General features: G+C 39.4%; 1 protein-coding gene across 1 annotated transcript in view; it reads left to right on the top strand.

Moving 5' to 3' along the window:
* TTLL12 (tubulin tyrosine ligase like 12) overlaps positions 1-13,386 on the top strand; it is a 67,252-nt gene that overhangs the window by 31,651 nt on the left and 22,215 nt on the right. The window contains exons 3-6 of the mRNA XM_032762477.2: positions 1,066-1,264; positions 2,312-2,471; positions 3,177-3,310; positions 7,876-7,952. Coding sequence (XP_032618368.1) covers positions 1,066-1,264; positions 2,312-2,471; positions 3,177-3,310; positions 7,876-7,952 — 570 coding nt within the window. The remainder of the gene's footprint in view (positions 1-1,065; positions 1,265-2,311; positions 2,472-3,176; positions 3,311-7,875; positions 7,953-13,386) is intronic.

Raw genomic sequence — 13,386 nt, 5'->3', positions numbered from 1 at the left:
TTTCTGAGGTGTTAGAGCAAGACTTTTTTAAAGCAATCAATGTGATGTGGGCACTTTAACACTAGTGGGAATTTGATGTTCATGACTCTTGAGCAGCTTATAAAAATATAGACTGAGATTTTCTAGTAAGTGGGATTGAGGAGTTGTGCTCCTGCATTTCTCTCTTTCTGTAGTGTCTGAGGTTGTTTGAGCAATGTGATCTTACTCAGTAGTTCCACAATCAGTTATAACAAATAAGTTTATTAAATACTGTGTTCCAATAATATGCATAGGCTTGGGAGAATTCAATTTTTTAAAATAATTTTGAATGATATCAATGTTTATTTTTAAACATTTTTTTTTTCTATTTTAGCTATTGAAATGTTCACAGTTCTGGGACATTGTGGTGTGTTTTGGACAATAGGGGGTCAGCCAGTATTTAATAACAGTAGACACTGGGACTTAAAAAGTTATACCCGTTAAAACACAGATTGTCAGTGTATACAAAATAAGTAGCCTTAAATCAAACTAAATTCTTCAGCAGCATTTTTCTTACTTTGCTTATCTGTACATTTCAATTATTATAGGAATTTTTTTTTGTTGATTTGTGTGTATATGGTGAAATTGACATTTACCAATAAAAATCTAATCCTGTCAAGTTTAAATATGTAGCACTTTCCTTCTTCAAACATGAATTACTCTTCACAGGCTCATTGGAAAGTGAGCACTACTAGCGCCACTTTATAGATTGGGGGCAGGAAGGTTGGTTTATCAGAGGCCTCAGAGGAGAGCCAGGATTGTAAACTATGAGTTCCTTTTTCTGTACTTGACCTTTTATTCATACCTTTTATGGAAATTATAGTTACTGAACAGTACACTTTATTCAGCTGAGGGTACTACTAAGAAGATAATCCTACTTCTAGCGATGCAAAAAAACCGCCTCATTTTGGTGAAGAAATAACTCAGCTGTTGAGCCTTGTACAAGAAAGCATAGCCTTTCTCAACAAATGCATCGTGTGTGTGTGTGTGTGTGTGTGTGTTGACAAGAGGTGTATTGTTGTAACATGACTAAAATTCTGTCCTTAGCATTTTCCTTATCGACCATGCCTGGACATACCGTGTTGAACATGCACACCAGCAGCTGTTGCATGTTCCCGGTCTGCTTCACAGAATGGCAAACCTCATGGGAATAGACTTTCATGGAGAGGTCGCGGATGAGGGAGCTATTGAGCAGGTGTTGCAAGAAATGTGGAAATACAACCAGACCTACCAGCTGTCTCAAGGGGTAAGTGACTCCTCTAATGAAGGATATTGAACTGCTCTGCTGGATCCTGAATTTAATCATGCCAACACATGGATCACTAATACAGATGTCTGTCTTTAATATAAAAACACTTCTTTTGAGCCATTTAAGAATGGACTGCTGCTCAGAAGAGGGAGAGTAATTGCCTTGCAATTGTAAAAAGCAGTGACAAGCTGCCAACATTTTAACAAAGGGGATACCCATAAAGGTTTCCCTCTTAAACTATAATAGTTTCATGTAACAAGGAAGCACATTCAGCAAAGAAGAGGAGTTAGAAGAATGAGAAATCTGTTGGTTGTTTTTCCTTTCTTAAACATTTCCTTTAATTTACAAGAGAATCGGCTCTCTTAAAACAAAATATGGCAGCATACAGTTGGCAAGCAAACTTGCATTAAGTGTGTGTGTTAGCAGTCAGTAGTCATACATAGTTTACAAACAATGGTGAGCGTAGGTATTCTGATAGATACTGTGATGAGGTATGCAGACAAACAAAGCTGTGAAAGGGAATATTAGGATAACTCCTTTAAGTGTGTGTGTTTGTGTTTTGTTTTTATTTTTCAAACGTACTCTTCTGGGAGGCAGAGTGGCCTAGAGGATAAGAGTAGTGGACTGGAACTCGGGAGATCTGGGTCTTATTCTTGGTTGGGCCACTGGCCTGCTAGATGACCTTGGGCAAGTCATTTGACCTTTCTGTGCCTTGGTTTCCCCATCTGTAAAATGGGGATGATGATGATGATGACCTCCTTTTGTAAAGCACTTCAAGATCTACTGATGAAAGGCACTGTGTGAGAGCTGGGTATGATTATTACTATTCTACACTTTCTGCTCATCTAAAATTATCTTGACTTTCATACTGTCATCAGTTCTTCCTTCATTGGAAAATCATAAATCTTGATTAGTTGAAACAGAGCACAGTAATACAGCTTTAGCATGAGCCCCTAACCCTTTCTGTCGTGCAGCATTCTTTTAACAGCATGCTTGTAAGAGGTGTCTGTCTTCTCTCTTCCCTTCTTTCCCACTCCCTCCCAGACTGCAGAGGAGAAGGTTCCTGTCTGGTATATTATGGATGAATTTGGATCCCGAATTCAGCATTCAGATGAGCCTACCTTTGCAACAGCACCTTTGTTTTACATTCCTCAGCAAATTGCTTACACGGTTCTCTGGCCTTTAAGGGACCTTGAAACTGGTGGTAAGTGTGTCAGTACATCAAGTACTTGATCTTTTTTTATCCAAAGTTCAGAACTGAATTTACATACCAAACCAATTCTATCTTATCACAATTCCAGTATGAGCTTAAACCACCCCCCACCTCTCCAACATCCTGCATGTCTTTAAAACACTTATACCTCTGCCTTTTCAGTGGCAAAACATCATATAGCTATAACTTCTCACTCACATCATGACTCGTATTAAAGAAGATGTGGAGGCCTTCCTCTGCCCAGAAATGTTGTTGTTGTTGTTGTTGTTACAACAAAGGATTGGAGAGTTTCTCTCTGTTGTCCAACTGAACTGCTTTTGTTAGAAAGCAGTGGATACAAAAATTATACAAACTACATTACAGGGACATTATTTAAGCTACAAAGTAAAGCAGTCAAAATAAGGAAATGCCACATTTAAAATTGCCCAGGTAGCCTTAATTTGGCACCCTTCATCTATCCTGCGCACTGAATGAGGTGGAGCTCCTGGGGGGAGGAAGATTAAGATGTAAACATATAGCTAACCCTAAGTAACATTTTTAAATTACACATTTTAAAAAAACTACTTTTTTTTTAATCATTGCAGTTATCCCATAATTTATAGTTGAATTATGTCATTTGCCTGAATGTGGTGTGGGGAAGGTTGTTAATGGAAAATGACTTGCAACCCTATACTTACTTTTATATCCCCCCTGTAGAGGAAGTGACTCGTGACTATGCCTATGGGGAAACTGATCGTTTAATCAGGAAGTGTATGTTGTTGCCATGGGCGCCTACTGAGGTATTGGATGTTAACTATTCTACGCCAGAACCATCAGAAGATCACTACCAGGTATAATTATAATGAATCTTTTCTTTAGGATCTCTCTTATTAGGATGATCTCTTAAAACCTGGAATTACTTTGGTTTTGTTTCTCTTCCTGACTGCAATATGAACTGTCAAGATTTCATAATCTAAAAGATTGCCTTATATAAATTTAAATTCTATATAAGACGAAGGAGATGTAGTGAAGCCAGAAATAAAAATATGTAGCAGTTCTAAAACTAAAACAATAGTGACTTGCCACATCTTGCAGTTCCCTTTGTTATCTCACATCCAAACAGAGGCACCGAGTAGTCTAGTTCTAAGGCTTCTGATGTGCTATAAACCCAAATTATGTGGAATTCATCATGCTAATTCAGAGGTTGGAGCAATTGCTAAATAGGTTCGTCCCTATTGAATTTATTATTACAGAATATTTGGTCAATCCTATAATATAGGAAGATTAATCTTTGTATGCAAGGAACAAACTCTTATAAAATGAATAATGAGGCTGGAAATGTTACAATTCTAAAGCAATTAAATACTACACTGGGGACAGCATTTCCAAGCTGATGACTCTGCTTTTCAAGTATCTTTCCCACAAATACTTCCCTTCTCAGCTTGTGTGCTGTGACAAAGAACTCGGTTATATTTTAAAGGTGTGAAGTGAATGTCGTGTGGTGTCTTCTCTTTTGGCAAATAGGCTACAAAAACTGTGCCAAAACTTTTCAAAACAGGAGACTAACTTTTATGCATCAGTGGAAACTGTTGGTTGCTCATAGAGTGGATTGATTTTAATCATGGTTTAAATTAGCTATTAGGAAACTTTTAAATTTGAATAATTGACTTTAATCGTGTTTTGCATTTATACTGATTTAAGAAAATAACTTACCCCATTTAAGAGAGGCTGAATCTCATTGGTGGATAACAATTAAAAATGGTAATTTGCAACTAAACATAACCTTTACACGAAATCTGGTGCTGCTTTTTGCTAACCAGGAAGATATGTTATATCTATGTACATTTATTTAATCAATTATATAGTTTATCTTTTACCAGATGATTAATTTTTTACTTTTTCAAATTCTATTTGGACGGAAATACTAATTCAATTAAAAATGCACAGAACAGTGTTTTATTTTTTTTTATTAAATAAGGCTACCTTAAATATGGTGGAGACATAATCTGTGATAAGAAAAAAAAAAAAAGTTTATCAAAATATGTTTTACATTTAAAACTAATTTATTAAACAAAGGAAGTAGTATTTGTAGCTAGTGAACTGAATTGATTGTTTCTGGTCACCATGTCTGTCAACATTTTAGAACTAGTAGATTTCATCCTCTTACACATAGCTTTTATTTATAGATGGGAAGAAGAAAACACATTTTCCTGCTTTTTCAGCTCCCAGTTGGTGTCTTAATTTTGAATGAGTAATCCAGTGAACTGAATTAGTAGAAAAAACTGAAATTAAGAAAATATTCTCTCTGTACCTTCAGAAGAAGCTACTGCTGTCAAGAACTGATTTAGCACTTCAGCAGACTCTGGTACCAGGTGCTTAGCCTGTAACTTCTACCAGTTCACTATATTTATTTTCTTTAAAACTTGGCAGCAAACATACTGCTTAATATTGTTTTTTTAATATAACTAAATGATGTTAATAGATATAATAAATTTAGGCTTTAACTTGTCAATTTTACGTCTAATTTTAAATAGCTTTTAAAAATACAGTTTTAATTAAAAAATAAATAGAAATAGGTTTTTGATTTCATCTTCCTTTTTTTTTAATCCATGCTGGGTGCTCAAACTTTCAAAATTCAGGCCAGGCCTTTGAAGGCCCCCTCCTGCACCACAGTGGTCTGCTACTTTTGGGCCACACGGTGAGGGGTGGGATAGCTGTTTAGCCCCAGTTACTGTAGTGACTGCAGCCAGTCAGAAACCAGGTTAGCTTGTTTCCACCCAAATAAATGAAAGTACCAAAAATAATCAGTCTCTTATTACATATGTCAGACTTTTTTGAAGAGATAGTATTTGTTTTTGGAGGGCTGTATATTCTTAGTTTAGAGACTAGGAGCAACATTTCACTTTTAATTTTGATCATGTTTGCTTTTTTGAGCAAAAGTGCCTTGAGCCCAGGATAAGGCATTTCTGTATGTGGTTTAATTCTCTTTTATAATTATCAGGTTAAGTTAGAGAAGTAGTGTTTCTTGCAGCTGGTTGTCATTTTACCTGTGATAATGCAGTACATCGTTACAAGGGAGATGATCTTCAGATCCCAGTTATTCTCTTTTCTGTCTCATTCTGGTACCCGTAAGAGTTGTCATGGGAACAGTTGGCAGAAGCACCAGCCGCCTGAGGGTGTGGCTACACTTGAAATTTCAAAGCGCTGCTGCGGCAGCGCTTTGAAGTGTGAGTGTGGTCGGAGCACCAGCTGGGAGAGAGGTCTCCCAGCGCTGCACATAAACCACATCCTCTACGGGTGTAGCCTGCAGCGCTGGGAGCTGTGCTCCCAGCGCTGCGGCACTGATTACACTGAGGCTTTACAGCACTGTATCTTGCAGCACTCAGGGGGGTGTTTTTTCACACCCCTGAGCGTGAAAGTTGCAGTGCTGTAAAGTGCCAGTGTAGCCATACCCTGAGTGCATGTTGCATTTCCATACCAATCAGTTAGCTGCTGAACTTCCTCAGACCTATGAAATACCAGTGCAAAGTAGCTCTAGGTGCTTGGTGCCATCCTGTACACTAAGATAGGACACCATCCATTTTATGCAGCCAAGCATATTAGAGATAAGTACAAAATATCTGAAAATCTCCCTGAGCACGTTTGCAATTCATATTTTACATAAAAAAATATTTTTACAACTCAGTTTCTGCAGCTTGAAAATATTTTATTTATAATATGTAGCTAACCATTTACAGTTTATTAAACTTTTATGACATCTTACTTTACTGATGTTTCCTTCAAATTCTGCGGCATCAACTTACAATAGTAATCTGTCCTGCCTTGAATCAGAAGGCCAATTTCCTTTTACATTGATCTGAAAGACTTTAATGTTTTGTGTAGTAGAGTCACAGACATGATGCTTCAAACACAAGCATGTGGCTGCTGGATCACTAATCTCACTGTTACTAACAGTACAGCACAGTAAACAAAAAAGCTATAACTTAAACTGAGATCTTATTAACACTGAGTAATTTGATTTCTGCAATAGTATTTTGGAGTATTTTAAGAGCAGAAGATTACAATTTCAAGTGCAGACTTTTTACTCACTAGGTAGTGAAAACAAGAAGTAATTTATATTCCTGCAATCCAATCTCTTTTGGAAATAGCTAGGGTTCTTTTTTAGGCTTTTTGTTTGCACCTTTTAATTATAAGTAATTGAATCTCCAGCAACAATAATTTTAAGGATTAGAATCCTGTATCTGAACTGGATTGCCTGTCCCAGCAGTGTCCTATGTGGGGACAGCGCAAGTGTATGTCACAATGGAATCTCCATTCTCAAAAGCTGCTGTAACTGTATCCAAAGGAACTAATCCATAGGTGCAGCCAAGGGTGGCTCTAGGCATTTCGCCGCCCCAAGCACAGCAGGCAGGCTGCGTTCGGTGGCTTGCCTGTGGCAGGTCCGCTGGTCCCACAGCCATGCCTGTGGCAGGTCCAGAAGCCGCGGGACCAGCGGACCCTCCACAGGCAAGCTGCCAAAGGCAGCCTGCCTGCTGCCCCCGCGGCGCCGGCAGAGCGCCCCCCACGGCTTGCCGCCCCAAGCACATGCTTGCTTGGCATGCTGGGGCCTGGAGCCGCCCCTGGGTGCAGCTACTCCGGTTCCATGAGAGACCCTTTGCTTCTCATGCCAGATATCCCACACAGTTCCTTTGATGCAGACTGTTGCAATGAATGAAGTGTGACAGTTTTCCTTTTACAATCAAATATGCCAATGACATCATGGGTGGAGTTTTCTAAAGCACTCGGTGTTAGCCTACCGCTAATGCCTTTGAAGTCAATGATAAAATTCCCATTTATTTTAATAGGAGCAGAGTTAGGTCAACACCACCTTTTGATATTCTGGCTGCTTCCCCAGTTTACAGTACATTAAACCATCATTTATTCAGTTAAGCTATACCTTGGTTGTCTTTAAAAAAAAAAAAAAAAAAAAAAAAAAAAAAAATCAATGTAGATTTCTCAAAGTAGAGTCCTAAGGGAGTTTATCTTTTGCTAAAAGACAACATGATTGGCCAAGTGTACAAGGGAACTTCTATCTAACCTGATATTTATTTTTTTAAAAATATAGCAGTGGAGAAGGGAGAGTGGATGAACTCTAAAGTGTTTGTCCTTCAGGGAAACTTTCATATGCCAACACTAATGTTTTACGTCCTGTTGAACTTTTTTATCTCTTGCATTAATTTCTTTTTCACAGCTTCTCTGTTTCCATGTACTTTTTTTTTTTTTTTTTTTTTTTTTTTTTTTTTATAAAATCAACTCAATTTTGGCCTAAATTACTGTACACGGTCCTTTAACACATTAAGATTGTGAGGTTTGATGGAAGTTTGCTTGTGCTACTTAACATAAACTTGTTTGTTTTTTCTTTGTTTTGTTTTTTTAGGCTATTTTAGACAAAAACAAGGAGAAACTACCTGTGGCTATAAATCCACCAGTTTATGACAAGAATAAAATTTTCAAGTATGTATCTACAAACAAAATGCCTTTAAAATGCTTCCTGACAGCTGAAACATATACAACCTGAATAGGAGGCTTATCCTTTCCAGAAGGTTGGCACAGGTGCATAAGTCCTGCGGGTGCTGCCGCCGCATCCCCCTGCTTCAAATGGTTCCCATCATGTACAGAGTTTACAGTCTGGTTCTGTGGCTCTCAGCATCCCCACTATACAAATTGTTCCAGCACCCCTGCCCAGATGGTATTATATTGATCCATGCTTGGAACTCTGACTGCAGGAGTTACTAGTTCTTTGGCTGGAATCTGTCTAGGGGCAATGGATATTGCCACCTTTATAACTTTTACTCTGCGTTTTAGATTCCTGAAGAGATGCCACCTTCAGGATGAAAGGAATTTAGCACAACATCTTGGTGCTGGGAATCTCTACATTTTATTTATTTTAACTAGTGAATTTAATGTCCATGGGGAAAATTTTAAGTCTTCAGTCTATCCACAGAGCAAGTACAGCAGCAGTGGTACAAGTTTCCCCATGCCGCCTCATTGGATTAGACCATGCATATTCCATTTCTGAGCTCTTCAGTTGCCACTACTACCAAATGGTCACATTAAAGCTGATCAGTATATATATGAGGAGGCAAGGGGAGGACACAAGTAATTCTCTCCCCCCCACCCCTTCCAATTATCTTTGGGATATGCCGTATATACTTATTCATAAGCCAAATATTTTTGATAAAAAAATGATGCACCAAAGAGCGGGGGTCAGCTTATAAATGTTCTACAGCAAAATCTGATGATTTTAAACTCTGTGGAATCATCGAATTAAATATCTAATACATCGTCATTTTGTTTACCTGGAGCGTTCACAGACATGGAGCCCCTCAGCTCCCAGTGTCTGCCATTTGCCGTTCCCAGCCAATGGGAGCTACGGGAAGTGTCTGGGAACAGCAAACGGCAGACATTGGGAGCTGAGGGGCTCCATGCCTGTAAACGCTCCAGGTAAACAAAACGTCCAGACCCGCTAGCAGCTTACCCTAATGGGCCAGAAGCCAAAGTTTGCCAACCCCTGAAATGTAGGGTCGACTTATGAAAGGGTCATACAGTTTTTGCTATTTTTACCTAACCATCTTGGAGGGTCGGCTTATAAACGAACGGGCTAATGAACGAGTATATACGGTATGCCTTTCTGTACAACAGCAGCAGAATAGCCCTAATCCTTCAGAGGCGGGCTGGAGGAAGGGCCTGGTTGTGAAAGGTAGTTCAATAGGATTTTAAACCAAGATCAAAAGGTATGGTAGCATTAGATGCTAGAGGGAATAGCTCTTAGCCATAGCCCCCACTCCAGTATGACGTGTGCTACTGCAAGAGATTTGCCATTAAACTTCTTGTATGATTTCAGTATTTGAGGCCAGCCACCCATCCTCAATAGAATGAAAGGATCATTTCAGTTAAGTTATAGAAGCATATCTCTTAATTAATTATGGGCAGTATAGTGGGATACAGAAACTCAAAGTACAAAGATGGCAGTTTTCTTATTTTCAATTAGAAGCCCAGCACCTTATTTTGTGGGGTTTGCTATACGGATCCATAGGTTACCTTTCTTTCCCTGAAGAGAGATGATTATAGAAAGTCTCTTTTTCAAGTTGGGCTTCCCCCAGTTGTTTCAGTTGTCCAGAAACAGTTGAACTATCATGTTGGAAAACGTGCAGAGGTAAGCAAGAGTTTGTTTCTCAGTGGGATTGCTGCTGCATGCAATCACTGAAAATTAGAGGGGCAGAATATGAAGTATAGTTAGGATAGGGACAACAATAACATTGCTGAGTATACCAGCTGCCTTTTTCCCTATTAGAACTTCCATACACCACCTCTCTTACCCCAAGGTAAATATGTCAGTTAAATGCCATTCACAGCAGGAACCCAAAGCCTTGGAGCAGTCTTGATACTCCCCATTTTCTCATTCTTAAGGAACATCATCAGTACTTGTATCTTCCCCCACACAGTCCTTGGTGTGGTCTCTTCTTGACATTAGAGAACATCTCAAATAACTTATAACAATCCATGTAGGATGCAGCTTCTTTCATGGGTGGGATAGGCCTGTTGGTATGACAGGCAGCTACATGGTGTGTATGTGAGAGAACTTTCTCTGCTCAGCGAACTGCTATGTGGGCGCTCTGCTTCATGTTGTAGGGGATAAGGAAGCCCAAGAAGGAATCAGAATCCATACCTTGTTGAGCCATAGACATTTCCCCCCATCTCAGTGGCTTTCAGACATTGTGGAATGGGTTTATCTCGGGACTGGTGAGCCTGCAGGCAGTGGCAGCACTGTATCCATGTACACCCTAATGATTGTTGCCGGGAGGAAAATCAGGCAGGCATGCAAAAGCAGAGGGACGTGCACAGCCCAGATTTTGAGTTTTATGTTGTGTGCCCCTTTACCTCTCCCTGTACAAAAGTTCACATCCTGAAATCTGTTTCCAATCTGAATTTCTAAAAGATGTATCATAGTCATCTTGCCTCGAAGTAGAAGTAGAACGCAGAGCATGGGGAGGTGACAAATGTATAGAGCAAATTCTAAAACTGTAGAATAAAGGAAACAAAGAACAAATATTTCTAAAGGGGAGGTTAGTGATTACTGTTTTATGTGGCTTAAACTATTTCTACAGGAAAAATTTTATTCATTGGTGGTTAATGTTGGTTTTTACTTCCTTTTCAAACCTGTTACAAATTTCAGAGACAATTCTGTTGCGTAAATTTTTGGCACATAAAACACCCTTGAATTTTTGTGTTAGACCTGTTCTTTTTCTCTTCGTCTTAAGATCTTTTTCCAGCATTTCTTGTCAGTGCTATCAATCATCCTTAAAGCTTCCAAAAGTGCTTAAAGAGCTGACATAAGAAGAAGTCGTCTTTTTTGTCTTGATCAGTCTCTTCAGATTTCAGCTGTAGCAATTCACCCTCAACCCCAGACCTGTTCTTGGCTTCATAGACCTTCATGGAGACAGTTTTATTTGTTCATTGTCAGTGTTTTGGTTCAAAATTGTTTGCACAACATTAGATATATATAAAAAATGCTGTCAAGTATCATAGGGGTAACCGTGTTAGTCTGGATCTGTAAAAGCAGCAAAGAATCCTGTGGCACCTTATAGACTAACAGATGTTTTGGAGCATGAGCTTTTGTGGGCAAATACCCACTTCGTCAGATGCATGTAGTGGAAATTTCCAGGGGTAGGTGTATATATATGTAAGGAAGCTAGAGATAATGAGGTTAGTTCAATCAGGGAGGATGAGGCCCTGTTCTAGCAGCTGAGGTGTGAAAACCAAGGGAGGAGAAACTGGTTTTGTAGTTGGCAAGCCATTCACAGTCTTTGTTTAATCCTGAGCTGATGGTGTCAAATTTGCAGATGAACTGAAGCTCAGATTGCCTTTGAAGTCTGGTCCGGAAGTTTTTGGCGGCAGGATGGCCACCTTAAGGTCTATAGTATGCCACAGGGAGGTTGAAGTGTTCCTACAGGTTTTGTAGCATTGCCATCTAATATCTGATTTGTGTCCATTTATCTTCCGTAAGAGACTGTCCGTTTGGCCGATGTGCATAGCAGAGGGGCATTGCTGGCATATATTACATTGTGGACGTGCAGGTGAATGAACGGGTGATGGTGTGGCTGATCTGGTTAGGTCCTGTGATGGTGTCACTGGTGTAGATACGTGGGCAGAGTTGGCATCGAGGTTTGTTGCATGGATTGGTTCCTGAGCTAGAGATACTATGGTGCGTGTGTGCAGTTACTGGTGAGAATATGTTTCAGGTTGGCAGGTTGTCTGTGGGCGAGGACTGGCCTGCCACCCAGGCCTGTGAAAGTGTGGGATCATTTCCAGGATGGGTTGTAGATCCTTGATGATGCGTTGGAGGGGTTTTAGCTGGGGACCTCCTGCCAACCTGAACATATTCATCTGCAAATTGTGACACCATCAGCTCAGGATTAAACAAAGACTGTGAATGGCTTGCCACTATCAAAACCAGTTTTCTCTCCTTGGTTTCACACCTGCAGCTGCTAGAACAGGGCCTCATCCTCCCTGATTGAACTAACTCATTATCTTAGCTTGCTTACATATATATACCTGCCCTGGAATTTCCACTACGTGTACTGACGAAGTGTGTATTCACTCACGAAAGCTCATGCTCCAAAACGTCTGTTAGTCTATAAAGTGCCACAGGATTCTTTGCTGCTCTTATAAAAAATGCTATCAATCTTATTCCCTACCCTAATCTGTGTTGTGAATATTCAGGCTTCGATATGTTTTGGAGGTGGTAGGGAGGAAATCATTCAGAAAACTCAAATGTTTGCTGCTGCTTGCTTTCCATATTGATTTTGAAATATAATTATAAAGCTTCTAAATCAGTCAGATGTAACTTAGAATCATCGAAATGTAGGGCTGGTAGGACCTTGAGAGGTCATCAAGTCCAGCCCCCTGTGCTGAGGCAGGACCAAGTAAATTTGTTTCTATGGTGGATTTTAACACTTGTCCTGTTGATTTTTATTTTCCCCTCCATGTGTCAGAGTTGCAGTTAGAGATCCTATCATGTATCATAGGCTCTAAAATGAGATTTTGTGCATTTTTACTAAGAGGTTTTTAAAAATCCTAATACTTCCCTTTGCATGCAATTCGAATTTGAAGAAGGTCCTGTCATGGAGATCTGTCTAGTCCAGTATCCTGTTTCTAATCCCTGGACAGTTCCAGATGCTTCAGAGGGAGGTGCTAGATACCCCCTAGTGGACCTTTGTAGAATAAGCTGCTTGTTGGGCAGTGTCTCTTGCAAGCCACAATAATTGGTTATGCCATTAATTGTGAGGCTGTAATACTTTCTGGTGTGAATGAGAGAGAGAATATACTGGAGGTACTGGAAGTCTGTCTCTGGATGTAATATAAACTGTTTGTTATCAGACAAATGTCTCTTTTTTTTTTAATCCTGTTACGTTCTCTTGTGGCAGAGAGCTCTATAGTTCAATTATGTATTGTCATATAAAAGTTTCCTTTTCAATCTTAAATGTTTTGCCTTTCAATTTCTTTGCACTTCCCCAGACTTATAGGGAGTGGAGTGCAGCTTCAGCATCTTAAAAATATGATCCGTTCCACATTTGAAGTGAGTGAAAAGGTTCTACTCTTTGTGCAGAATTGTCTCCTCTGCAACTAATAGAAAAACAGACTCATTTGAGTTTGTTGACTCTGGAAGGCTTCCTGCAATCATTGTCGTCAAAAGGGAGAAGTCACCTTGAATGCACTTTGGTTCATTCTTTTGTGTGGCTTAGCTAACAAGAAAAGCAGTAGTATAGGACTTGTGGTGCTATATGCATTGTAATTCATATTTTAAGAACTTGTAATTCCTGGGTTGGATAATATATTCATGAATCTTATGGTTTAGCTTATGCCATTGCCAGAATGATAGGTTAAA

The sequence above is a fragment of the Chelonoidis abingdonii genome, chromosome 1 (assembly GCF_003597395.2).
Source record: "Chelonoidis abingdonii isolate Lonesome George chromosome 1, CheloAbing_2.0, whole genome shotgun sequence".
Classification (NCBI taxonomy): domain Eukaryota; kingdom Metazoa; phylum Chordata; order Testudines; family Testudinidae; genus Chelonoidis; species Chelonoidis abingdonii.
The sequence above is the reverse complement of the archived record's forward strand: the minus strand, read 5'-3'. Positions and strand labels throughout refer to the sequence as shown.